Genomic DNA, 26,455 nt, shown 5'->3' with positions numbered 1-26,455 from the left:
TGTATGTAATTTAAATGGTAAATAATGGACAGACAAACCCCTGGTCACTGATAGAGAATTATGCCTTAGAACACCTGTAATATTTTTAACAGCTCCTAAGTTTTTATTAAGAGCCTGGTGTGCTCTGGTCCATGGGGTCACAAAGAGTCGGACAAGACTAAACGACTAAACAACAAGTTTTTATTCTAGACACAGCAGTCCTAACCCTTGATCTGTGCTGCTGGTAGGAGTTGGATTCAGTGGAAGTGTCACTCCACCAGGTTCTGCTGGTGGAGTTTCCACCATTAGAGGCCAGTCCTAGGCCCCCAAAACAGGGCGTTTGGACACAGGGCAGGACAGGCTGTGGATCTGCTAGATCCAGAGCTGGTCCTGCCCCAAGCGCTGTGTTACTTTGGAATTGGCACAGAAAAATAGGTGGGGAAAGTGGCACCGCCACGCATTCTGGCGAGGCTGTAGATGTGGCATGAAATCTGCCCACTCTGCCTTCTAAGTTACAATAAATACCTTTCTTTAAGATAACCGAAAGCTATACATTTGTAATTTTCTTATCAATTAAATTTGGCATATGGCCGTCAACCGTTGTCTCTGTCACAATCTCATTTTCTTTTTAAGGAAATGCTGTCCGTCACTGTAACAGCGAGAAAGGCTGGCTCCCTCCCGAACTTTTCAACTGTACTACCCTTGCCTTTGTGGATCTGAAGACCATGGTAAGTACAGGGTGATTTGAAATAACTGAATGTTTGCTGACTCAGGCATTGTGTTGTAGTCACAGTCGCCCTTTAATATCACTGGAAAAGTTGCTGTGACATTAAATCGTTGCCGTGTAACTGCTATGCCCACAGGGTGAGAACTGCTCATTCCAACATGGGATTACAGGTATGTCACAAAGAGGGGGAAAACCCAATTCCTTACCTATGACTGTTACTCGCTTTAGAGTTCTCTGAGCATTCACGTGTCCTGCCCACTGCTACCGTTGCAGAAACTTTTAACGCTCTTATTCAAACTGGAACCAAGCAGGAAGTGCCTTTTCTCTGCCACACAGAATATGCTCAGAGCATTAATTATGCAAACCGGGAAGGAACACTAGTATTTTATTTCCTCTGGTGGAGTTTAAGCTTTTGATTGTTGGGTTGTATATGTGCAGATTCTGTATCTGAGATTGTGCAGAGGCCACTAAGAGCTGGTTCACACAGTCTTTCGGTGTTTAGGCATGCACTACACATGATGGAACACAGGAATAAGTGTTGGGCTCATAAGTATCCTCTGACATGTATACAGATGTGTACACACAAACACACACATATACCTGATCACATGGCAGTCTACATGTGCTGTGAGTGGAGTGTGTTTCAATATGCCCAAGTGCAGGAGTCAGTTTCCTCACGTAGATCCTGCATGTAGATCTACACGCTTGCGGAATCCAGATATGTGAATCAGCATCCCATTAAGCCCTTTGACATGGAAGAGAGGTGGAGTTTGCTTGCTAAGTGGGAGCCCTTGTTGTTTTGGGTCTTCAGAATGAAAAGCTTATCCGTAACGAGACCAACATGGACAGCGATAAGTCGGTGCACATAGCCAAAGTGCTTCAGAATGCCACCAGCCACACAGGCTCCTTCTATGGGAATGACATTCGGACCGCCTACCAGATGATGCTCAGGGTGCTGCAGTATGAAAGCGAGCAGCAGGGGTTTGATCTAGCTGCAACGAGGGATGTGGATTTCAATGAGGTAAGAAATGCTGAACTGATGCTGAGAAAACTTGGGCTGTGCCACTTTAGCTCCAGAAATAGCGCAGATGCGTTCCATACCACAGTCCTACCCACGTCCTGCAGGGAGACATCACAAAGCTGGCTGCGGAAACTGCACAGCATACGGTGATCCTTTAAGTGTTTCTGAAGAGTGAGACTTTGCTAAGGCTTTGAGTAGGATGTACTGAATGCTGCCATCGTCTAGTTCCCAAAATAATGCCGCGCGGAAAAGTCACAGAACAGACATATCTCTTGTAAATGCATTTCACTTGAAAACAAATGCAGAGACTGTAGCTATTTCCATATTTTATAGAGCCTGGGATTTTATGTTATTTTTCTACTGTTGCTTTTATAAATCTTGGATCAGGTGAAATACTTAAAATAAAACAGCCTTGGTGCCTCCCCCCCACCCCAATCTTTAAGCAAGACTACAGCAGGACGTGTCTGCATTGTTTCATTTGCATGTTTACCTGTATCAATAATTAGTTATTTTTTGGGGGGAGGGGACAGGCAGTATTGTTCTTCCATTTTGTGTGTAGCATTTCCCCCTTTCTTTCCTAGAACATCATAAAAGCAGGTAGTGCTCTACTGGACCTTCGTACCAAAGAGCACTGGGAACACATCCAGAGGACAGAGGGGGGCGCAGCACACTTGCTGAAACACTATGAGGAATATTTCAGTAACGTAGCCAAGAACATGAAAAAAACCTACATGAAACCTTTCATAACTGTTACCACAAACATGAGTAAGTAGCTGTCGTTCTTGATCAGATATGACTTCCTAATGCTTCAGGCCTAGGCCTGCAATGTTTGTTTGATTCATTGGCTAGATTAATTAATTTTTTTAAGCCTTTGGGTCTGGGGAGGTCAGGAGAACAATGTGAGTGGGAGATTGTTCCATCAGGCAAACAGAAATGCTTGCACTGGCAGAGCAATCTCCTTGAAGGCAACACTGTATTGGGAATTTTTAAAATGTCTACTGTGTTACATTTTTTTATGTGCTGTAAGCTGGCCAGAGTGGCTGGGGAAACCTAGCCAGATGGATGGGGTATAAATAATAAAATTATTATTATTATTATTATTATTATTATTATTATTATTATTATTATTATTGAATTCCTCCCATTGAATTCAGTGGGTTGTATTCAACTATGTTCCACTTACAGTAGAGCCAGTGAAATGTATGTATATTAACTAGTGAGTAGGACTAGCATAGAATAAGGCACTGCAGCCTTAGTCATTTATCTTAATGCCAAGGCTTATATTATTAAGATTGTGTGAATGATGTACAATAATAGATCCAGATTTCTTCTCAACATCCATGTAGTTTGCAAAGCTAATAAAGCCTCACATTTACTAAAACACCACTGGATGTTTGATTTGTATGTGGCAGAAATATGTATTACGGCAAGCTCTTTTTATCTGTTTAGTTATTGCTGTTGACATCTTTGAAAAGTCTAATTTTACGGGAGCTAAAGTACCACAGTTTGATGCGATTAAAGAAGATTATCCTAGAGATTTGGAATCATCTGTTTTGTTTCCTGATACTTTGTTCAGAGCTTCCGATAGAAAAGGTAGGATGCTTATTCTACAGCTGTTTGGAAACCTGTAATGTGAATTCTCAGATCAGCTATGAGACAAAGGCAGTTGGATCCAGTAGTAGTAGTAGTAGTAGTAGTAGTAGTAGTAGTAGTTGTAGAATTTGTATACAGCCCTTCGTCCATAGATCTCAGGACAGTTCACAAGGAAAAAATGCAGCCTTTTAAATTGTGGGAAGGAGGGGGGTTGTTTTGCTGTTTTGTTTTACTTACTTTTATGTTTTTATCCTGTATTTTACTTTGTGAACTGCCCTGAGATCTTACGATGAAGGGCAGTATATAAATAAAATAAATAATAATAATAAATAAGTAACACAAAACTCACCACATATAATAAAAACAAGAACAAAACAACACCCCACAATAAAAATCCTCCCCAGGGAGAGGCCCAGTGAAGTAAACAGGATTTAAGCCAGCCAATGGATCTACTTCAAACATGACTAGGTCTGGATACCACCCAATGCAGTATGGGGTTGGAGAATGGGTAATGTTCACTCAACAAACAGAAGAAGCAGTTTCCCCCTGCCTGTCCATTTGTACCAACTCATCCCAGGTTTGGCTCAGCATAAGGCCATTTTCTTGATATGAAAAACTGAAGGGGGGGGGAACTCCAGTCGTGTTTTGTTTTTATGTAAATTACAATATTCATAAGGCAAAAAATAAATGGGTCCTTTTAATATCACTTCATATTTAGCAAGCTCAGAATTAGGTCTTTAAAGCATAACCCCAGCATTGGATGATAGTAAAATTTGGCATTGGTTTTATCTTCAGCCATTCCTACGATGAAGCCTTCAAACCTTAGATTGCCTTCTAAAATACAAGATGAGTTTTTGAAGAACAAAAATGTGCTTGCAAAAAGAAAACGTCGGCATCCAGAGGACACTGCACAGCATGCGGTTGCTATCGTGATTGTATATCGAACCCTAGGGCAGTTTCTGCCTGAGAGCTATGATCCTGACCGAAGGAGCCTGAGGTAAAACTGAGCTTCATTCATTTGCTTTGGGTAGCATTTGTCTGTTGTATTCTGGAATGGGAAGGTCTTGCTACCTGAGAGCAATCATATGTTGCGATTTTAATACTAGATGTCTTCAAAACTTATGGGTTGTAGCCAACAAAGTTAATTCTCAGAGTAGACCCACTGAACTTAATAGACTTAAGTTAGTCCTGGCCATTATTTTAGGGGGTTAACTCTGAGTGGGACCAATATTGACCACAACTCTATTCATCCACAAGGCTGCCTCTGTTGTTCTAAATTATAATCTAATCTATGTTAAAAGACCAACTAAGTTTTTATTTTGGTATGAGCTTTCATGTGCATGCACACTTCATCAGATACACAGTGTACATGCACACGAAAGCTCATACCAAAATAAAAACTTAGTTGGTCTTTAAGGTGCTACTGAAGGAATTTTTTTATTTTGTTTCGACTCAGACCAACACGGCTACCTACCTGTAACTATGTTAAAAGAGATATCATTTTGGTAAGAAGCTGTTAGATTTCTTAGGGTGATGCTTGTACATCACCTGATTTCTAATGACTCATTGTCTCACAGTAGAATATATGACCTGACTTCGTTTAAAAGTATTGTGTTTCAGGTTATGTCAGACTATGCGGTTTCTGATTTATGATGGCTCAGTAATATGCATGAGCTATCACTTGATTCTTGCAGTCATCACATGATAAGCATACATGTGATAAGCCTACACAGTGGGTGGCACTGTGGTCTAAAATCACTGAGCCTTTTGGGCTTGCTGATCAGAAGGCCGGTGGTTTGAATCCCCACTATGGGGTGAGCTCCCATTGCTCTGTCCCAGCTCCTGCCAACCTAGCAGTTCAAAAGCATGCCAGTGCAAGTAGATAAATAGATACTGCTATGGCAGGAAGGTAAACAGCATTTCTGTGCACTCTGGCTTCTGTGCCAGAAGCGGTCTAGTCATGCTGGCCACATGACCTGGAAAGCTGTCTGTGGACAAATGCCAGATCCCTCGGCCTGAAAGCGAGATGAGTGCCACAACCCCATAGTCACCTTTGACTGGACTTAACCATCCAGGAGGTCCTTTGCCTTTTACCTTTACACATTTGAACTACCCCTTCAGACTTTTTCGTACCATCACACCCATCTAAATTCAGTGGAAAGCTCTCATCTGAAACTAGGCAAAATACTATAGCTTTGTTTTCACATCTGTAATGGTATGTCTTTTCCCTGGTTGTTGTTTTTCCAGATTACCCAATCGGCCCATCATAAACACCCCAATAACCAGTGCAATAATTTACAGAGATGGGGATTCTTTACCAAATCTTCTGGACATCCCCATTATGATTGATCATGCATTGCTGGAAACAGAGGAGAGAACGAAACCAGTCTGTGTGTTCTGGAACCACTCAACTGCGTAAGTTTCACAATCTGTATTGTTTTGGAAAGTTGCTATTGCATGTGGACATGTTAACGTTAATGAGTCTTCTTCATACAGCTAGTCTGAGAAAGGAGTCAGTGACAATATTGCGTGCTGCCACTTTCTATCAGGAAGGGTCAATCTTAGAGCAGTGTTTAGCCCTGGTGCTGAGAAAGAGAGAGAGAGAGAAAAGGTTTTTCATCCCCCATTACATTTCTGCTCAAGGTCCAGACAGAGCATTTGGCTAAAATAAAGGCAGGCTCCTTAGTAGGAGGAAGTGTGTGTGTGTGTCATCTTGTAACAAGTATCATTTGAGTCTAAAGGGAGCACACGAAGAGACAGCTCACACACTGTCCAAGTGAAGAAGAGGCAAGTTGGCCCAAAGGCAGTCCTGCAAGTCTTTATCAGTAACTTGCTGTTGCTCTCATTAGTTATCTTCATTGGTTGTAATGAAAAAAAAATCGAAAATAGATGCCTGTGGGTAGAAATGAAGTGGATTCTGTGAGACCTCTGACCTCTCTATATTTCATCTTCCAAACCCATATTACAGGTGGGATTGTAGTTTATTCTAAGGATTTCCTTGCAAGAAGAAAAAGGAGCTTGCATAAAACCTATGTCTGTGATATATGTTGTGCTCACACAGCCCAACAGAGGGTTGTTCTGCTGGAGCTTCCATGACAGCAAGGGCTTTGCTATGTGTAATTTTAATTACATGACTTGTAGCCAAACCAGGGGCTTAAAAAATGTAAGGGGTGTGTGTGTGTGTGATTTCCATGCTGACCACAGCTTGTAGGGAGCTTACCTCTCCCTCTCCAGCCATCATCCCAATGGAAATCCACTCCCGGCACTGCAACTTGCAATCCAATTGGTGCCAATGGAATCTTTTTTTCCATTGCTAATTGCAACTGGAAGATGGGTGAATACCATTGGGATCACAGCTGTGGAGGGAACGGTGCTGTGGTCCCCTGCTTGCTGTAGCGGTGATGGAAATTATGGGGCTCATACCCAAGACCATTTTTAAATATCCCTTGATTTGGCTATAAGCCGAGTAATACCGTATGTTGTGTATAGCTAAGGTTTCCTGTACGTATATTTTTACATCTAACTACGGGGGAGTCATATGTCACCTACATCATTGCTAACTGCGACAGGATCATAGGAAGCTGCCTTATACTGGGTCCATCAAGGTCAGTATTGTCTCCATTGACTGGTAGCAGCTCTGCAGGGTTTCAGACAGGGGACATTCCCAGTGCTCCTTGCAGATGCCAGAGACGGAACCTGAGCCTTCTGCCTGCAGTGCCAAATGCTCTGCAGCTCACATGGGTGTAAATTTTAGACTCCTGGTGAGCAATTAGTTTTTTGAAGCCCACTTTGAGTGTGAAGTAAAGGATGGAGAATCAAGGCACCAACTCCCATCTCTCTCGGTTGTGTGCTGGCAGGTCTGTTACCAGAAACACAATTCCCATCACAGCCCTCCCGTTCTCCACTTGATGAAAAAAATTGGCAGCTAAGCAGCACTCCTTCTTGGGCCAGATTTAGTTTTGATTCCATCAGTTTCTGATCTTGACTTTAGACAGTCTCTTACCAGCCTGGGAACAAGAGCAGCAGCAACTACATTTGATAAGAGGGCTATTAAGTTTGGTAGGAACTTGATAATTTCAACAGAAGAAATTTGAGCACATGCTTTGCTCTCCAGGTGCAGTCAATGAGACCTAAAGTACCCACTTTTCTCTGGATCATGCCCTTTATTCCTGTATGCTAAGATTACAACTATTACCGCCTCTGCAGAATATATATATATATATATGGAATACATCAAAATGACATATTGAAAACGTGGGAAACGCAGGCTCTTTCACTAGCTATACACTTATGCAATCAATAGAAGAGCATAAAAATATACACATATCAAATAAAGAAAGAGACATATAATAATGAGTTGTACCAAGAGAAGATTCAACACTATTTGAAGATCAAAGAGACAGCTAAGCCTAATAAAGTAGTAAGAATGGGTTACGTAGTTTATTTAGGCTACCTGCATATAATTTGGACATTTGTCATGTTGAGGCAAGGTTTAAAGAAGCAGAAATCCTGCTATTTTAAGCATCTGCTTCTTGTTCTTCCCTAACTGCCCAGAGTGGCAGGGGCAACACAGTCAGATGGGCAGGATATACATAATATATTATTATTATTATTATTATTATTATTATCATTATCATTATTATTTTATTTACTACTACTACCACCTATTTTTGCCTTATGGAGTTAACGTGGTAGAACACATGGCTGCCTTTCTTGGGAAGACATGGAGAGCACCAAATTTATGCAGGTTATTCCTGTCTGTGTTTCCTCACAAAGTTCTGTGCGTGGAAATTGGCAGAACAGATGCATTGCTACTTAATAGTTGGTGAGTGAAGGAGAGACGGCCATTTAAGGAAAATAGCAATTCATCATTGAAATAGTTCCATCTGCTAGCCAGTCATACAAATGTCATCGGATCTTGTTTTGTTTTGTTTTTTGCTTCATTTCCCGTTGATTAGAATTGGAGAAACCGGAGGCTGGTCCTCAAAGGGATGTGAGCTGTTCTCTAGAAGCCAGAGCCGAATTGTTTGCCAGTGCAACCATATGACCAGTTTTGCTGTCCTAATGGATATTTCAAAACGTGAAGTAAGTGCAGTTTCGTGGCGATTTTTTTGGTTTGCTAAAGTTATGAAATTAAGCAGGTTTGATTAGATCTCCATCAGTGTTTTGTGTTTATCTTGAAAGGCAAATCACCAGTTTATCAGAACAGCGTGCCTTGACACCAATTCCTGTTACAGTTAGTTTGCTTGTTTTTACTAATTGTTTTGCATGCTGCCATCTTACACTGTAGATTTCTCTGAAACAAGTTACATCTCCACCGCATTCCTGTTGAATGTGTTCATCTCCATCACATTCCCTGAAGGCCCATACAAAGCGGCAGTATGGCTAATTATATAGAGTGCCTGGAATTTCCACCCCTTAGTATCAGTTTTTTCACCCTTCCAATTTCCAAGTTGCTCTGCAGCTTTAATTCACCCTAAGCTTGAGAAGGGAGCTGCTGTGACTCCCATTTTACAGATGGGGAGGCTCTGCAGTAAGCCTTCTGGGAGTTGACATGATTCCTTTCCGATACAACCCACTGAATGAAAATGGCCATTGAATAGACAGCCATAAAAACTGGGCAGGAATCCTTGGCTTCCCGAATATAAACAGAGTTGTGCCTGGGCAACCATTACCATGCACTTGTCCATGCAAGGTCTCTGCAGGCTAGTTTATATACACTCATGTTTATATGCACACACTGCTCTGTATCCTTCTGTAGGTGACTGTGACCCCTAGAGCCAATTGCTGACCGTGTTCTGGCAAGGCAAAATTGCATTCTTATCTCCAAAATTATGAGGGCTAGAAACACTGAAATAAGTAAGCCTGAAAGTCGCATATTTCATGCCACAGATTCTACACAAAATTCTGATTATAGGCAAGGTTAGCTGTAACTGAATGAATCTGCACTGTACCTATAAATAGTATAGTATTCAGTGCATGGAATTACCCCTGCCTCTTGAAAGATTCTATCTTCATAAAGGCTCACAAAAGGATTACTTGAGTTTACTAATCTAGAGTATGCTCTTTCCTATTGATCCGGATACACAGTTGAACCTCTGTTCTTGAATGTCTCCATTGACTAACGTTTCAGAACCCGAATGCCAAAATCCCAGAAGAAAATGCTTCCGTTTTCGAACGTGCCTTGGAAGTCAAACGGCTTCCGCTGCACGTTTTTCATTTTTCTCAATTGAATTTGCTGACAGCCCTTTGCGTCTCGGTTGTTGAACGGTTTAGAAGTCAAACTGTCTTCCGGAACAGATTATGTTCGACGACCGAGGTTCCACTGTACTTCAGGAAGCTATACATTTGGAAAGAAAAAACAGTAAAAACTTGCTTGGTGGTTTGAAACAAATTTAATTGTGGTTTTCTTTTTATTGCTAAGAAAAACCATCAAGTGAGTTGAAGGTACCTGACATTTTTTAAAGGCATTTTTATCACTCTTTGGAGTCACTACAGTTCCCACTATGTGATTGGGTGTGTGTGAAATTAACTCAAGTAACATTTTTATATACAGTATAGCACTTAGAAAGGGCATGTAGCAAAAATGGTTCTTCTTAACTCCACAGAATGGCGAGGCGCTTCCTCTGAAGATTATCACTTACACAACGGTCTCCATCTCACTGGTAGCTTTGCTGCTCACCTTTGTCCTCCTTGTGCTGATCCGAACCCTGCGCTCCAACCTGCACAGCATCCACAAAAACCTGGTGGCTGCCCTCTTCTTCTCAGAGTTAGTCTTCCTGATAGGAATAAACCAGACAGAAAATCCGGTAAGAGTTCATTTCAATGCCTTTCGCATGGTAGGCTCCTGCTAGCTTTTAACAGGGCACTAAACGAAACAGATCACAGAAGCAATGTTCGATGCTGAGGCTGCGGTGGCCCCAACCCACATTCAGTTTAGCACCGTTTGGGACAAGCAGAAGCCTGGCAGATGGTTTGGCTTTAAGCAGGAACCCTACCCTGTTCCTGTGACAAACGTAGGCAGACACAGAATTGCTAACAGATTGTTAAGAGGGCGCAAGACTGCATTGCTCATGGCTGAGTCCTCTGTATGCTGTTATAGCTGCTCCTCTCAGCACTAGGCCCTTAAAAGAAAAGGGAGAATAAAGCTGTGTTTGCGCTTTGGGAAGGTAATGGTGCTGGCACTATTTCTTCTTCATCTTTCAGAGTTGAAAGAAGTACCAGGCACAGTGGCTGCCATCTTATTTCCACATAATAGCTCTGATGCCTGACGGACTGTTGCTCTGTCAGCAGGAGGTTGAAGGCTCTATTACTAATACAGGGAAATTAGTTCGTGTTTAGCATTTCAAGCTTCACTGTAGCTATTAGCGCTGCATCATCTTTCCTGTGGGTGGTTCTTTAAAAAAAATTTGTGCTCATCCTTCGTTTTCAACAAGTCACTTCAAAAGGCCGTATTTTATAAACCTGAATTTCTGTTTGATAGAATTTCCAGAAACCAATTTGCTTTATGTTAGCATGAGAACAGCAGTCTTCTGCCCCTTTTACCTCAATTAACAACAATATACTACTACCTGTTTCTGTTCCTTAAACCATTTCTTAAGGTATTTTCTTTAGCAAGCTACATATTGCACAGTAAAGGGCCACTCCTTGAAACTGTAGCAGTGACTGTGTTTCAAGCAACTATTAATCCTTCCTTGTGGAATAAGAATTGTCCAAGGAGTCACACGCGGATGAGCATGAAAAGTCAAAGAATGTGGGAGCACACATGAAATGGAATTCCTCGTCATTTGGTTTTAGCTTTTATAAGTTTTTGTAAAGCAACAGTAACGTGGAAGGGAGAGGTTTCAACCATCCATGGATGATTGATGGAAAATAAAAATGATATATTTTTTTTGTTGCATACCTGAAATAATCAGTTTTCATCATGGTGATCTGTACAAAACAAATATTTTTAGAAGCCAACGCGCGCGCACGCACACACACACACACACACACACACACACAAGTTTAGAGCAGTAAAAACTTTTTATTTTATTTTGTGGGGCATGTTTTTAGTTTTCTTTAAAAAAAACTAGCCAGAGCAACTAAAACCATAATTCTCAAAGTGTGAGGCAGGTCTGTAGGGCTGCCAGGGGAGGTTCAGTTCCTCACCGACTCCTTTGTGAATGCCTTTATTAGAGGAGTAGTCCAGTGTAAGAGATGGTGACTGCGTTCAGATGAAATGATAAACTAGGCTTTATTGTTACATGGATGAACCTAGCTGTCGTGAGCTGGTATATTACCACCAACTCCTCCATTATGGCTGCAAGGAGGAGATCAGAAGCTTCAGCTTCCATTTGTTGATTAATCAGTTTTGAGGTACATCCAAACCCTAAGCTGTCATTAATCTTAACCAAGGGAAGGGAGCATGTGTCCCTCCAGATGTTTCTGGACTACAACTCCAATTACCCCTCATCATTGGCTATGCTCTCTGGGGCTGATGGGGAGTTGGAATCTGGAGGCCCACAGGTTCCCCACCTATGTAGTAAACCACCCTTTAGGCTAGCTGCAGTTTGTCCAGGCTTGAACAAAGTGCTAAATTGCAATTTCAGCTGAATTTGGGGAAACCACTTGAAGCATCCGTTCATGTTGAGCTATTTCAATTGCTTTTGTTTGGTTTGCTCATTGCAAACAGCTGGAGGGCTGTAAATTTTGATAATAAACCTGATTTGCAATGGGGGTTGAATATTGATTGCAACTGTACATGGCTAGGAGGCTGCATTCATCTTGGCAAGGCAGATGTTGGGCAAGTATTTCCAAAAGAGCACTACTACATTAGGATAAACTTTCTGTAATTAGGGAAGTTGTGATGGTGGCTAAAGGCTAAGTTTAGAGGCTTGTTTACGTCTAACGGAAGTCCATCTCTTGTGCCAGATTATTTTGTGGCTCAAAAGAGGCCATTCTAATTTCATGGCCTCTTTCTTTCTCTAGTTTGTGTGCACGGTGATAGCCATTCTTTTGCACTACTTCTACATGAGCACCTTCGCTTGGATGTTTGTCGAACAACTTCACATCTACCGGATGCTGACGGAAGTGAGAAATATCAACTTTGGACACATGAGGTTCTACTACGTCATGGGCTGGGGGATTCCTGCCATTATAACGGGTAAGGAAAATTAGATGATGAAGGAGGAAAAGCTAAAATGTTGGGGAGATACAGTATCTACGCTACAAAATTACAACTGTCTTATATCAGTATGGCTGTCATGGCTTCCTTTCAAAGAGTCATGAGAACCTGGTGACATTGCTGCATGTTCTCTGCTTGAGATGCCTGACATTTTAAAAGTTTTGCTATTTAGCTCTGGCTTTTGAACTGTTCAATAATGCCCCATATTTGAAACACTTCCATATGGACTTCCAGTTCCTTGTGGAGAGAAATTGTTTTTATAAATCAATGGATATATGCCCAATAATCCCTCCCCTTTCCTCGTGCTGGGCCTAATTCAAGAAATGGTTGCGTCCTTAGGATTATACTTATCAGTGGTGCCTTTAGATCAGGGGTTTTCAACCTTTTTGAGTCCACGGCCCCCTTGACAAACTACATTCTTTCTGCGGCACCCCTGTGGGGCTTAGGAGTCCAGTTATGTCACTCCTTTCCTGCAAAGCCAGCAGCCTCTCACCCTTTTTGAACACCCTCCCTTGTGCAGTGTTCCTTCAGCCTCCTCTCATCTCCCCTCTTGCGAGTTCTCTGGGCAGCCGCTACTGCTGCCTCTGGTCTCTGAGCTACTCCCTCTCCCATCCCAAAGAGAGGTGCCTCCTCACACTGCCCCACAGGGGCCTAGGAAGAGGATGCCCCCAGCCTTAGTGGTGCAACAGAGACTAGCCAAAGGTGAATGTGAGGCCAGCACCTTACCTTGGGAGGCAGCAGTGGGCGCTGCCAGCCCTGCATGGCAGAAAGGCTCCCCTTTGGCGCTGGGCACTCAGCTCCCAGGCAGGCCTTGCACACAGCAAGCACGAGAAAGGCCAGCTCAGTGCCTGCCTGCTTGCCTGTCCAGCCTCCCACTTGTCTGTTCATTCCCAACAGCAAGGACTGGCTGGGCTCCCTCTCCTCCTTGCTTGCTTACTCTGAGGCTGCCATAGCTCTTGGCAACCAGCACCCCCTGGCCAGCCCCAGAGTCGCCAGGGCTGCTGCAACAAACAGCTGTGCAAGCCTTTGGGAGGCAGAGATGCAGGAGGGCATCAGAGGAAGGGAAGGAAGGAAAGAGGGACAGAGGCCAGTGTTGCCTGCGGCACACTGGTTGAAAACCACTGCTTTCGATATTAGGAGCAGTTCAAGGCACAAAATTTGTACTGGGTGCCTCTTGCCCTACTTAAAGTAACTTCTGTGCAGATAAAGGGACTTAAAACATAACTGCATTCAAGTTGGAACAAGAATCGCACACATACCTCAGGAATAACTTCATTCACTTTATTATAATTACTTGGTTGCTTGCAGTGTTTTTCATATTCTGAGAAGAGAAAGAGGCGGATGTGCTCTAGATTTCACTTGCGCTGGTAGAAATATTCCCTCAGGCGCACAGAAAATGTGACCCTGCAGATGATTCTTTTATTATTTTGTTTACTATTTATTACATCTATATTGCCACCCATCAATAAATATCCCCCGGGTGTCTTATAACAAACAACATTAGAGGTGCAATATATAATAATTAAAACCAACAATTCAACAACAAAGAATACAGAAGCTTCCGTACAACAGAGAAAGTATAAATCACTTGCAGCCCTTGCTTCAAACATAGTTTAAAAGCCTGGATGAATGAAAAGGTCTCTACTTGGTGCCGAAAAGCCACAGAAGAGGCGCCAAGGAAGCTTCTGCAAGTTGGCTGTTCTCCATAGCTGAGTTTCCACTACACCAAAAAAACCCTCAATATATTTTTAAGTTATGCATATTTTAAGTTCCTTTACTCAGAAGATTTCTTTGCTGCTTTTAAGGACCACTACCTTGCAAAGCTGTTGATACTTAATAAAATGCACCAAATAAATGATCAGTAAAATGTTGTAAAACAATTAAAAAGAACTTTACATTCAACAAAAAAATGAAAAGAAAAACCAACATTGGACAAATAGCATGATTATTCTAACCCAGCATCCTGCATGACATTTCTGTGTCCAAACACCATCCCCCCCCCTTTAAAGGTGTCTTTAAAGCTCATTTAAAAGAAAGAAGAGCCAGAGTTTGCCTGACTTCCACTAAAATTATGTTCCGTGGTGGGGAGAGCACTGCAGGAAAAAAACCTGTTTCTTGTGCATCTGGTTAGCCACTGTGAGAGCAGGATGCTGGACTATGTGGAACACTTGCTCTTTTTACTTTGTTCTGTTCAGCATCCAGGGATTTTCAGTGCTTGGGGCTGAAAGAAAGCTATCGGTACCTTTTCTCTTGTGCCTCTATGCTCCTGTTCAAAATTACAGCAGTCTGTCTCTATGTCTCATTAGTGAGTTGTGAGATGTAATCCTAGTAAGGTTTTTGGGGGGAGGGGAGGTGCACAGCAGGGTGTGAAAGACTAAGTATGCAGTGTTTGAAGCCAAAAACAATTTAAATAAAACTTTCTGAGTTTCTACTTGTTCTGTATTTTTTGCTAATAAAATAGCAATCATTAATAAAAAATGCTTAGTGGTACACCGCAGGCTCAAATAAATAATAATAATAATTTATTATTTATACCCCACCCATCTGGCTGGCTTTCCCAAGCCACTCTGGGCGGCTTCCAACCGAATATTAAAAACAGTACAGTACAGTACAGTACAATATAGCCAATAGAGCTTTCACGCAGTTTTTAAAATAGTAGCCAATTAATTGCATGACTTTTAATCAGTTAGTTAAAGCTGCAATCCTATGCACACATATATGGGAATAAATCCTGTGGAACTCAATAGGACTTGGCTTCTGACCATAGGACTGTGCTGTAATGTGAATAAAACTAGAGTAAAACGATCTTTGTTTTTAAGAGTATGCACAACAAGCAACATTCTATACAAGGCATTTCCTTCTACGCGAGGGAAGCGGAATGCTTTTAAGCTGCTCACTGCCACCTCCGATTTTGTATGTGCTTAGCTTATACATTAAAAAAATCAATTCCTTCCTGATTACAGTAATGTGGAATATCCTTTAAAACGGATCAATTTAATCCATTAAACTAAATATGGAGCTGGCACCAGGGAGTTGCCTCATTCCCATGAAGGGGCTCTTTGTCTGGGGTGAGAAAGGAGCAGCAGGGATTGTCCTATTTGCTCAGCTGTTTGTTGCTCGCCAGAAACTTGGAGCTGATGGCAAGTATTTCCTTCACCCATGGAGGGGCTTTTCTGTATGTACAGGTATGTGGGGTGGGGGGTGGGGTTCATTCAAGGATGCTGGGACAGGTGATGGAGGGCAGAGAAGGAGCGAGATGCATGCATGGCAAAGAGAGAAGAAATGTTTTTGTGGCTGTTCACATGTAGAGTGTCTGTGTGCATGTGAGAAGCAGGTACAGGTGTGTCTGCTCTGTAGGGCCCCAATTCAAAGTGCTGGTTTTGACCTATAAAGCCTTAAACGGCTCAAGACTGCAATACCTCAAGGACCGCCTCTTTCCATATGAACCTACCCGGACCCTGAGATCACCTTTTGAGGCCCTCCTTCGTATGCCTCCTCCTCGAGAGCTCTGGAGGGTGGCAACATGAGAATGGGCCTTCTCTGTAGTGGCTACCCATTTGTGGAATGCTCTCCCCAGGGAAGTTGGCCTGGCGCCTTCATTATACACCTTTAGGTGCCAGGCAAAAATGTTCCTTTTTAACCAGGCCTTTGGTTGATATGACTGACATCCTTTTTAAAATGTGGTGTTTTTTGGCAGGAGTTATTGAGTTGTTTTTATTTTGATTATATATATTGTGATTTTTAAGTTGATCTTTTCTGTGAACCGCCCTGAGACCTCCAGGTATAGGGTGGTATATAAATTCAATAAATAATAAATAATAGGGCCGGCCCACCCACGAGGCAGGGTGATGCAGCCACTTTGGGCAGCGAAACCCCAAGAGGGGCCACTCCCATGGACTCCACACTCACCTCACTGCTCATGGAGAGGCAGCAGTGGTGGTGGCTTTTGGTGAGGTATTGAATTATCTTGTGTGTGCTGCAAGATTTCGCCAGAACCTGCTACCACTTCGCAGGTGCCGCCACACATCCCTGGTGGGGCGGCAGGGTGGTACTTCTAGTACCAGGGGACGTCCCCTGTTGTTATTCAACAGCAACAGCAACATTGTTTTGGGGAAAATCATTATCGTGTTATTTCCATAATCGAGACCAACAGGACTTCCTGTGTTGAACATGAGGTTGTGCAGCAGGGCAGGAGGACACTCAAAATAGAGCCATTTTGTGACTGGTGCCCAAAACACTTACTCAAAATTCAAAATTTGTCCGCTGGCCCAAAGCGGCCAGCAGCTTCTGCTTTATAAATTATAAACTTTTCACGGACTTCCGGTTTTGCCGCGGATCGTTTCACGGGCAGGAAAGAGGAGTTCCGTAACTCCCCTAACTTTTGCTGGCGCAAGGGGGGTTCCGCGTGGCTAGCGGACCCCAGGAAAGGTCGGGGAGGCGATCCCCGACCGAACGGTCGGTCGTGCCTGTGCGTTCTCTTGCTATCCCGCGCGTACGGCAGAGGAGAAGAGGAGACCAGGGCACTGCGACGCAGTAAGAACATCGCGGCCAGCAAAGAAGCCAAAACGCACCCGAACGATTACGCCGGTAAAATTCCTTTTATTTTAACCCCAGTGAACACCCCGGGCGTAAGTTGACTGTGGAGAGAAGGGACATAAAAACGCCGAGAGCGTCCCACCCCGCGCGGTCAGAGACATTGGAAAAAAAACTTTAAAAACGTAGCGGGGGAGAAGGGAAAGAACGAACTGAAGTCTTTTGATTACGTGACGTTACCGGGGGATAAATCAGTGTTTTATTTATGGGGGATTGCATATGGACTAAAATATAGGAACCTGCTGGACTTTGAACTGACTGAAACGCACACACACAAGTCTAGAGTCACGAAACAAAGTGGCGAAAAGGGAGGAGGGGATACATTCAAGGCATGAAAATGGCGACAGAGTTACAAAAAGTATGACTAAGCAGACAAAGCGTCAGAGATCGGGGAAGTGACGTTTGTGCTTGCCACTACGAACGCTTGATAGTTAAAGAGACGTTGCCCCTCAGATGCTGTCCCTCAGTTAAAGAGACGCAACACTAGTAAAGAAAGGCAACAAAGCGACAGCCAGCAGGCTCCATTATATCCACTAGATCTAGCGACCTCTCTCCACCAATAAGCAAGAACGACACCGTGTGGTGAAACAAAGCCATGCCACAGGAAAATAAAAAATTGGAGAAAGTGAAGAAATTAAATGCTGATGGTGCAACACAAAGAAGGATATCTTTTTCAGACCAAGAAATGGAACTCAAAGAACTGATTCTGAGTCTAAAGAGTGACATAAGCGAAATAAAACATGACCTGGCAGAAATTAAGACTGAGATGAGTGAAAGAGTGAAAACCCTGGAGGATAAGGTGGAAAAGGTTGAAGAGAAATATGAAATCATTGCAAAGGACACCCAGGAAACCAAAAACCACCTGGAAAAATTAGAGGAGACCACAAACAAGTCGACAGAAATTATTCAAGAACTCCAATCTAAAAACCAAACCATAGAGAACGCGCTAGAAAAAATTACCAAGGAAAAAAGAGGTGGCAAGAAGGAAATGGAAAATTTAAGGAAAGATGTCGACAATCAAAAGGCGGCATTTGAAGCCCAACAAGATGCCCTTGCCCTCATGCAAATGAAATTAAGAGAGAAAACTCTGAGATTTCGGAACATACCAGTGCTACCACATGAGAACATAGAACAGAGAGTGATTACAGCCCTGGCTAATTGGCTACAAATAGAAGAACCCGAGATAGAATCAAAAATTGAAGAGGCCTTCAGGATTAACTCTAGAGAAGCAAGAATGAACAATTGGCCAGGGGACTGTTTAGTGTCGTTCACAACGCTATGGCTCAGAAATAAAATCTTACGGACTAAAGGGAAAAGGAAATTAATGATGGATGGCGCTGAGATAGTGGTTATGAAGGAGATTCCACCACATCTGCTACAAAAAAGGAAAAAATATCAATTTTTGACGAAGCACTTGCAAGCAAAAAAGATCTTCTTTAAATGGGAATACCCAGAGGGTCTTTCACTCTCCTACAAGGGAAGATGGAGAAAGTTCGAGACGCCAGACACTGCTGACAGATTTTACAGGACTTACTCGCAGCAACTAGGGGGAGAAAGGAATAGAGAGACTAAAGAAAGACAAGAACCAAGAGAGGAAGAAACAGACGTTGAACTGGAAGGTGAAGAGGGGGAAGCAGAGACAAGTGACCTGGACGACGTTGATGAAGAGGGAGCGACTGGGAATTGAATACCTCTGACAAACCTTTCCTCGGCTGACTTATTCTTTTTAGAATGGACACTTTTACAGGTTATAAACATTTTTTCTTTTTCTTTCCATTTTTTTTTCCTTTCTTTTTCTTTTCTTTACTTCTTCCATCAAAGCCTAACCTATTGTATTGAATAAGCATGAGTCTTAAGGTAATTTCTTGGAATATTAATGGATTAAATAATAAGAAGAAGAGGAATAGGACAAGCCATATCTTGAAAAAAGGAAACTGGGATGTGATATGTCTCCAGGAGACTCATGTAAACAAAAAACATGAAAGGGTGCTAAAAAATGAGAAATTGGGATTAGAATTTGTAACTTCTGATATGAAAAAGAAAAGAGGAGTAGTTATCTATATAAAAAGCAAATGGAATCCAGAATTATTATGGATAGACAAAAAAGGTAGGATAGTAATAGTAAAAACCCAGATCGAGGGAGAAAACTGGATCTGGGCCGGGGTTTACGCCCCGAATGGCAGCAAAGTAACCTTTTTTAAAGAATTGGAGGACCAACTGATGAATTATCATGGTGACAAAATTATACTTTTAGGAGATCTGAATGGCATCAACAATCCGACCTTAGATAAATCAGGCCCTTCTCAGAAGAAAAAACAAAACAAATTTCCAAAAATTTTTGACGAAATGACGGAAAATTTAAGTTTGGTAGATGCCTGGAGGCATAAACATCCATTTCAGAAAGGCTTTACCTATTTCTCACACAGGCACCAAGTAGCCTCCAGGATAGACGCTATTTGGATTCCCAGGGAGTTTACTTTGAGGTTGACAAAAGCAGATATAGGCCCACAAACGCTATCGGACCACAATCCGGTAATGATAACGTTGGCCCCAGAGATAAAGGATAAAAGATGGAGGTTAAATGTTTTCTTGTTAAAAAATCCAAAAGTAATACAAGGGGCCTTAAAACAATTTAAAGATTACCTGGATACAAATAATGGGGGAGAGGTGGATCCCACTATAGTCTGGGACGCAGGGAAAGCGGTGATGCGAGGGTTCTTTATCCAACAAAACCTAAAGTTGAGGAGAATTAGAGAGGAAAGGAAGAGTAATTTGTTACAAGAAATTAGAAAGAAGGAGAAAAAATTAATTTTAAAGGGAAACGAATCCATAAAATATGAGTTAAAAGTTCTAAAATCGGAATATGAGAAATTAATTGATTACGAATTGGAACAAAACTTGCAATTTTGGAAATACAAAAATTTTAAATGGGCAAATAAGCCAAGCAAATTATTAACATGGCAGCTAAAGAAAAGACAAAAAGAGAAAATTATTAATAAGATTGTATTCGAAGATAGAACCCTCGAAAAGCCAAAAGAGATCTTAAAAGCATTCCAAAAACATTATGAATTAGTGTACCAGAAAGAAGGCACGAACATGCAGAGAATAGAAGATTATATTAAAAAACATAAATTGCCACCTATACCGCCAGACAAAATAAAAGCATTAAACAAAGAAATATCAGTAGAGGAAATAAAGGAAACCCTGAAAACGATGAAAAACGGGAAAGCCCCTGGTACTGATGGTCTACCAACTGAACTCTACAAAACACTAGAAGAGATAATGTTGGTCCCCCTGAAGGATCTATTCAATACAATACTAGAAAAAGGTACTACTCCGCAATCCTGGGAAGAGGCACAAATCATATTAATTCCAAAATCGAAAGCAGAAGTGGTAACACCAAATGACTTTAGACCAATTTCACTTCTAAATAGTGATTACAAAATATTTGCAAAATTACTAGCGAACAGGTTGTCCACTATACTTGAAGACATAATACAGAAAGATCAAGTCGGTTTTGTGAAAGGTAGATTTGCAAAAGATAACATAAGAAATGTTATTAATATTATTGAATATTTAGAGAATAGAAGAGATAAACAAGCTGCTATCTTATCTGTGGATGCGGAAAAGGCCTTTGATAGGGTGGCCTGGGACTTCATGTTAAAACTGTTAGAAGATTTGAATTTGGGGAAAAGATTAGAAAAAGCAATAAAGGCCATCTATAAATCACAGAACGCTAGACTAATCATAAACGGAAGATTTACCAACAAAATTAACATTTTGAGGGGAACAAGACAAGGATGCCCCTTGTCCCCCATTCTTTTTATTATTACACTTGAGATATTATTAAACACAATAAGGAAAAAGGAGGAAATCAAAGGGATCGTGGTCGGTAATAAAAGACATAAAGTAAAGGCCTTTGCTGACGATATCATAATAACCTCAGAGGACCCAATTATAAGTATTCCCAGTGCCATCCAGACAATAGAAGAATATGGGGAATTGGCCGGCTTAAAAATAAATTATAACAAGACAAAATTATTAGTTAAAAACCTTGAGAAAAAAGAAGAAAAAGTATTACAAGAGAATACAAATCTCAAAATTAGCAAGAAAATGAGATATTTAGGAATAGAGATATCAACTAAATCAATTGATTTAATTCAGGACAATTATTTGGAAATTTGGAAACAAATTAGAAAGAAATTTGAAGTATGGAGGAAATTAAAACTATCATTCACGGGTAGGATATCAGCTATTAAGATGTGTGTGGTTCCCAAGATGAACTTTCTTTTCCAAAATCTCCCACTGTTGGGAACTGAGAAATGCTTTAAAGACTGGAAGAGAGACATAGCAGAATTTATATGGAACGGGAAAAAACCCCGGATAAAATATAAGATATTAATTGACCACAAGGAAAGAGGGGGATATGGTCTCCCAGACTTGGAAATATATCACGATTCGGCGGCACTAGTTTGGATCAAAGAATGGATAGAGTTAAGGAATTTTGATTTATTGGACCTTGAAGGTGATGGGCTAGGATTTGGCTGGCATCATTATATGATGAAAGATAGAATAGACAAGAGAAACATTTTCACGTTTAATATAATTAGGAAATCACTATTCAAAGTTTGGGAAAAATATAGGAGATTTTTTGAAGCAAAAACCCCCTGGTGGCTCTCCCCTGCTGAGTTATTGGCAGTGAGGAGGCGTAACATGGAGGGCATTTGGCCTACATATCGCGTACTCCTGGAAGAAAAAGAAGGAGTATTGAAATTAAAAGAATATAGAGAAATCAAAAATTATCTAAATACGTGGCTAGATTACTTCCAAATTAACCAGAGATTTCAATTAGACAAAAAGGTGGGATTTGAAAAAGACAAATCAAAATTAGAAGAAATCTTAATCGATAAGGAAGGTAAATATATATCCAATCTGTATCAATTATTGTTAAAATGGGAAACGGAGGAGGAGCTAACAAAAAATTATATGATCAAATGGAGTCAGGATTTGGGTAAAATAATTAATTTGCAGAAATGGGAACAATTATGGAAAAGAGATTCGAAATTTACTCCAAATTACGATTTGTTAGAAAATTTATTCAAAATGCAAAATCAATGGCATTTAACGCCGGCCAAACTAGCTAAAATGTATCCTAGTGCCAATAATATCTGCTGGAGATGTTGCAAAGAAATAGGTACATATATTCATGTTTGGTGGAATTGTGATCGTATCAAGGAATTTTGGGAATTAGTTTACAATGAGTTGAAAAAAATTCTGAAATATTCTTTCAAAAAACAACCAGAAACCTTCCTATTAGGAATGCTGGGAGAGGATATAAAACCTAAAGATAGATGTGTAGTGAGCTATGCGATTGCTTCAGCAAGACTACTAGTCGCAAGAGCATGGAAGTCAAAAGAAATCCCAAGAAAGGAGGAATGGTTAGAAAAATTAATTTTATATTATAACTTGGCAAGAAAACACGAAATATTGAAAGAAACAAACCTGGAGGACAACGTAGGGAAATGGGAGTCACTTACCGTTTATCTGAGCACTTATATAGATAAATCGTCTCTCCTCTCTGATGTAACAGGACTCTAGAATCAAAAAGATAGCAAATTAGTTATATGAATGTTATTGACATTGTAATAACCATAATCTTTTTTGTTTTGTTTGTGAATTTAGTAGATACAAAAATTAAGTACTTACCGTGTATCAACGTGTGTGACCGGAAACAAGTATAGTATAGATAAGTCTAAGTTAGGTTGTGAAGGATTAGGGATAGGGGTGGGGGTAGGACTCAGGGTGGGGGTGGGGGATTTTTTGTATTTGATAATATGCTGAATTGTTTTGTTTTGTTTTTGTTTCGTTTCGTTTTCTTATTGTTGTATTTGTTTAAATTATTAATAAAAACTTTTTAATTAAAAAAAAAAAAAAGAAGAAAAAAAAAAATTATAAACTTTTCACCTCTGTAAATACACACACACACGTGTGTGTGTGTGTGTGTGTGTATTGTCTGCTTTCCTAATACAAAACTATAAATTACAGTTTGACCAGTCCCACTCCTTATGTATGTTTGCACAATAATTAATAATGCAAGCCAAACATTTGTTGCAAATGATCAGCAGTAGCAGAACAAAGCAGACGATAAGGTTTGCTGACAGCTTATTGTGAGTCATGCATGGTTTCCCAGGAAGTCAGGACTTCAAAAGTTCAGATGTAGGCTCCTTAGAAAACAATGCATTGTTCTCCGTTGGTAGCTGACAGACAAGTAAAATTACGATCCTTTGCACATACAAAAACTCATGCAACAGAAAGAGCCTCAGAATCTGCAGTCAAATTAAATTATTGACAATTATATAGTCTTAATATTTTCTGCCCAAGCTTGAGGTATTCAGTAAAATCGGTACCCTTGGCAAAAACTGAGGCAGTGAAGGGTAAAGAGATTATTTCCACTGGCAAATATTCTGAAAATATTGAGCAGTCCTGATAGAAAAAGATAAATGACTGGAGAAAATATCTGAAAGTTTTAACTCCTGCAGCATGACATCTCTAAACATTTTTCTTGAATATTCTCCAGGATGTTTGAAGTTTCCCTTCTGCTTCAAACTGTGGGAATTGCTTGCATCAATTAGTAATCTTAACCTATACTGAGTTGTCTTGATGCCGAAAGGCTAATTTTTCCACCAAGCTTGTTTCTCTGCAGATGCATTCCTTGAGAAAAGTAACTAAACTCTAGAAAATACAAAAATTCCTTCAGTAGCACCTTAAAGACCAACTAAGTTTTTATTTTGGTATGAGCTTTCGTGTGCATGCACACGAAAGCTCATACCAAAATAAAAACTTAGTTGGTCTTTAAGGTGCTACTGAAGGAATTTTTTTATTTTACTTCGACTCAGACCAACACGGCTACCTACCTGTATCTAGAAAATATGTTATTTGATACTTATCCAGTTGTCTGCATTGTGCCTCATTCTATAAAATGCATACAGTGGTACCTTGGTTGTCAAATTTAATCTGTTCCGGGAGCCTGTTCGACTCCCCAAACCGTTCAAAAACCAAGGCATGGCTTCCGATTGGGTGCAGGAGCTTCCTGCACTCGATTGGAAGCCGCATAGGATGTTCGGCTTCTGAAAAACGTTTGCAAAAACGGGAGCTGATTTGTTCAGGAGCAAAGCCGTTCGAGTACCAAGGTGCTACTGTACTCTATACCAACAGGCATGGTTGCTGTGTTTTTAGTTGTGTTATTTTTGTATTTATTTGAAGCACACAGTTTTTGAGTTCTAAAACTGTAGAAAGGCTCTCTAGCACTTTTCAGACATTACAAAAGTGTTTAATCCTCCTGTGGATAAAGCCCATTTGGACTTGTGTATTTTATTGCATTGCATTGTATATGATTCTGAGCAGCCCTAAAGCAAGCCCCAAACGTAAGAGAAATACTATAATTCCTGTTAATTTTCATAGTAGGTGAATTGCACACTTAAGGGCAAGAACTGGGTCTATTTTAATTTAGTAAAATCTTATGGCAATGTGCAGAAAGTAAAACTGCTGGCGATATTGGATTCATATGTTTGGCCACACTTTGGTGCAAATGCCGCAAATGAATATTCAGTCTTGAGAAGCAGACTATTTCTGCCAAATTAATTGATGCCAGACATTTCCGGATGGCTAAGTATTTTTGGGTGGTGGCTGCTCTGAGAGGGAAAGACCATACCTCTCCGGCAATGGTTACCCAATACACGTGATATGGATGGATTGTGAGTGTGAATCTTAACTATTTTGATGGACACTCCACATCAGAAATTCCTTCCACTTTTGTGTTGTGATACAGGTCTTGCAGTGGGGCTGGATCCACAGGGCTATGGGAACCCAGATTTCTGCTGGCTCTCCGTTCACGACACCCTGATTTGGAGCTTTGCAGGACCTATTGTGATCGTTGTGGTTGTAAGTATTGCAGGATCTGCCCACGGCGTGAAATGCGTCTGAGCTGAATTTATTACAGTAATACCTCGGGTTACGAACGCGATCCGTTCCGGAACGCAGTTCGTAACCCGAATAGTTCGTAAACCGAACGCAATGGGCGCCGCCATTTTGCGCATGCGCAGATCGCGCGATCGCGCGTGCGCGCCGCTTCTGCGCACGCGCGCGCGGCGAAAACACTTCCGGGTTTGCGCAGTTCGTAACCCGAACTGTTCGCAAACCGAGGTGGTCGTAACCCAAATCAAATGTACAAAAGACATGGGACAACACTGCTCCAATAACTAATCCTAAAACTGTATATATATATAAAAGCCTTGATAGCAACACCAGTCCTTACAAATTTCAATCATAACTTGGCATCCCTGTTTTTCTGGCCAAGAATCAAATCAAGAGAACAACTGTGCCCGTAAGTATCATGATGTGTGTGGCTTGCAGCCACTTAGAAGTTGTAATTGGGAATGAACTCACAAGCAGAATTTGAAATATGAGCAACAGAAGGAATTGGAGAATATAGTATTGACGTGATGGTATCAGAGATAGAATGTATTGCACAGCAGAGGGGAAGAAATTCAGACACCATGAAAAATGGGGTGGGAAGTTGGGAAAAGATCAATTTATTATGTATTGAAGTATATATGTCAACTTTTTGAAAGTGTAATAACATTTATTACAAAAAAAAGTTGTAATTGGAAGAAATTGGCCTGTTGGGCCTCCTCACATAGTATTGTTGATATGAATCACTCACCCCTGAATTCTCTTTTCCTTTCTCAGTCTGGAATACCGTAAGCTTGTAAGGTCTCTTAACTCCTTTGAAGAACAAATTGTATTTGGGGAAGAGAAATCGTTTCCTCTTTTCCTAATAAATCCCCTCTCTAATTACCCTTTCAGCTGCAAAATAGACAAAACATCCATCAGCCTAAAGTATTCTGGCCTGGGGAGGATGGAAGTCAAGTTGGGGGATGCACATCATAATGAGTTGAACTGTCACCACACCGTCACCAGCATATAGCTTAAAAAAGGCCTCTTGCATAATACTGATCATGTTCAGGGCTAGATGAGCCCCCAAACCTCAGCAGTCCCATGTTATAAAGCAATTGCACTACAGTACTCGACAGTTGAGCTCAACACTAGCGTGCAGTAACATTATTAGCCAAGCCCCAGATCTCAGCAGTCTCACACTTATTGTGCCCCAAGGGATTTCCTGGTTGTTTGTTCCTCCCACATACTGCATGAATCCTTCCTGGCCTCAAGCGTGTCCCATACTTTGACGTAGACTAGTTTATTCGGCATGCTCTTTTTGCAACAGTTACAAGCATTCTTGTCCATGATAATGGTACCTGTGCATTTGCAGTGGTATCTACCTTTTGCAAGTACAATTTGTAAGGACCAAATCTTTCTT

General features: G+C 41.1%; 1 protein-coding gene across 6 annotated transcripts in view; it reads left to right on the top strand.

Annotated features, from left to right (window-relative positions):
• Positions 1-26,455, top strand: part of CELSR1 (cadherin EGF LAG seven-pass G-type receptor 1) — a 158,810-nt gene that overhangs the window by 120,250 nt on the left and 12,105 nt on the right. For all 6 annotated transcript variants that reach the window (XM_088651809.1, XM_060279378.2, XM_060279377.2 and 3 more), the window contains exons 17-26: positions 613-707; positions 1,518-1,727; positions 2,309-2,492; positions 3,177-3,320; positions 4,116-4,317; positions 5,568-5,735; positions 8,279-8,405; positions 9,929-10,129; positions 12,291-12,465; positions 24,908-25,020. In XM_088651809.1, the coding sequence (XP_088507935.1) occupies positions 613-707; positions 1,518-1,727; positions 2,309-2,492; positions 3,177-3,320; positions 4,116-4,317; positions 5,568-5,735; positions 8,279-8,405; positions 9,929-10,129; positions 12,291-12,465; positions 24,908-25,020 (1,619 nt within the window). The remainder of the gene's footprint in view (positions 1-612; positions 708-1,517; positions 1,728-2,308; positions 2,493-3,176; positions 3,321-4,115; positions 4,318-5,567; positions 5,736-8,278; positions 8,406-9,928; positions 10,130-12,290; positions 12,466-24,907; positions 25,021-26,455) is intronic.

The sequence above is a fragment of the Zootoca vivipara genome, chromosome 9 (genome assembly GCF_965207765.1).
Source record: "Zootoca vivipara chromosome 9, rZooViv2.hap1.1, whole genome shotgun sequence".
NCBI lineage: Eukaryota > Metazoa > Chordata > Lepidosauria > Squamata > Lacertidae > Zootoca > Zootoca vivipara.
Note: the sequence above shows the minus strand (reverse complement) of the source record. Positions and strands in the feature narration are given on the sequence as shown.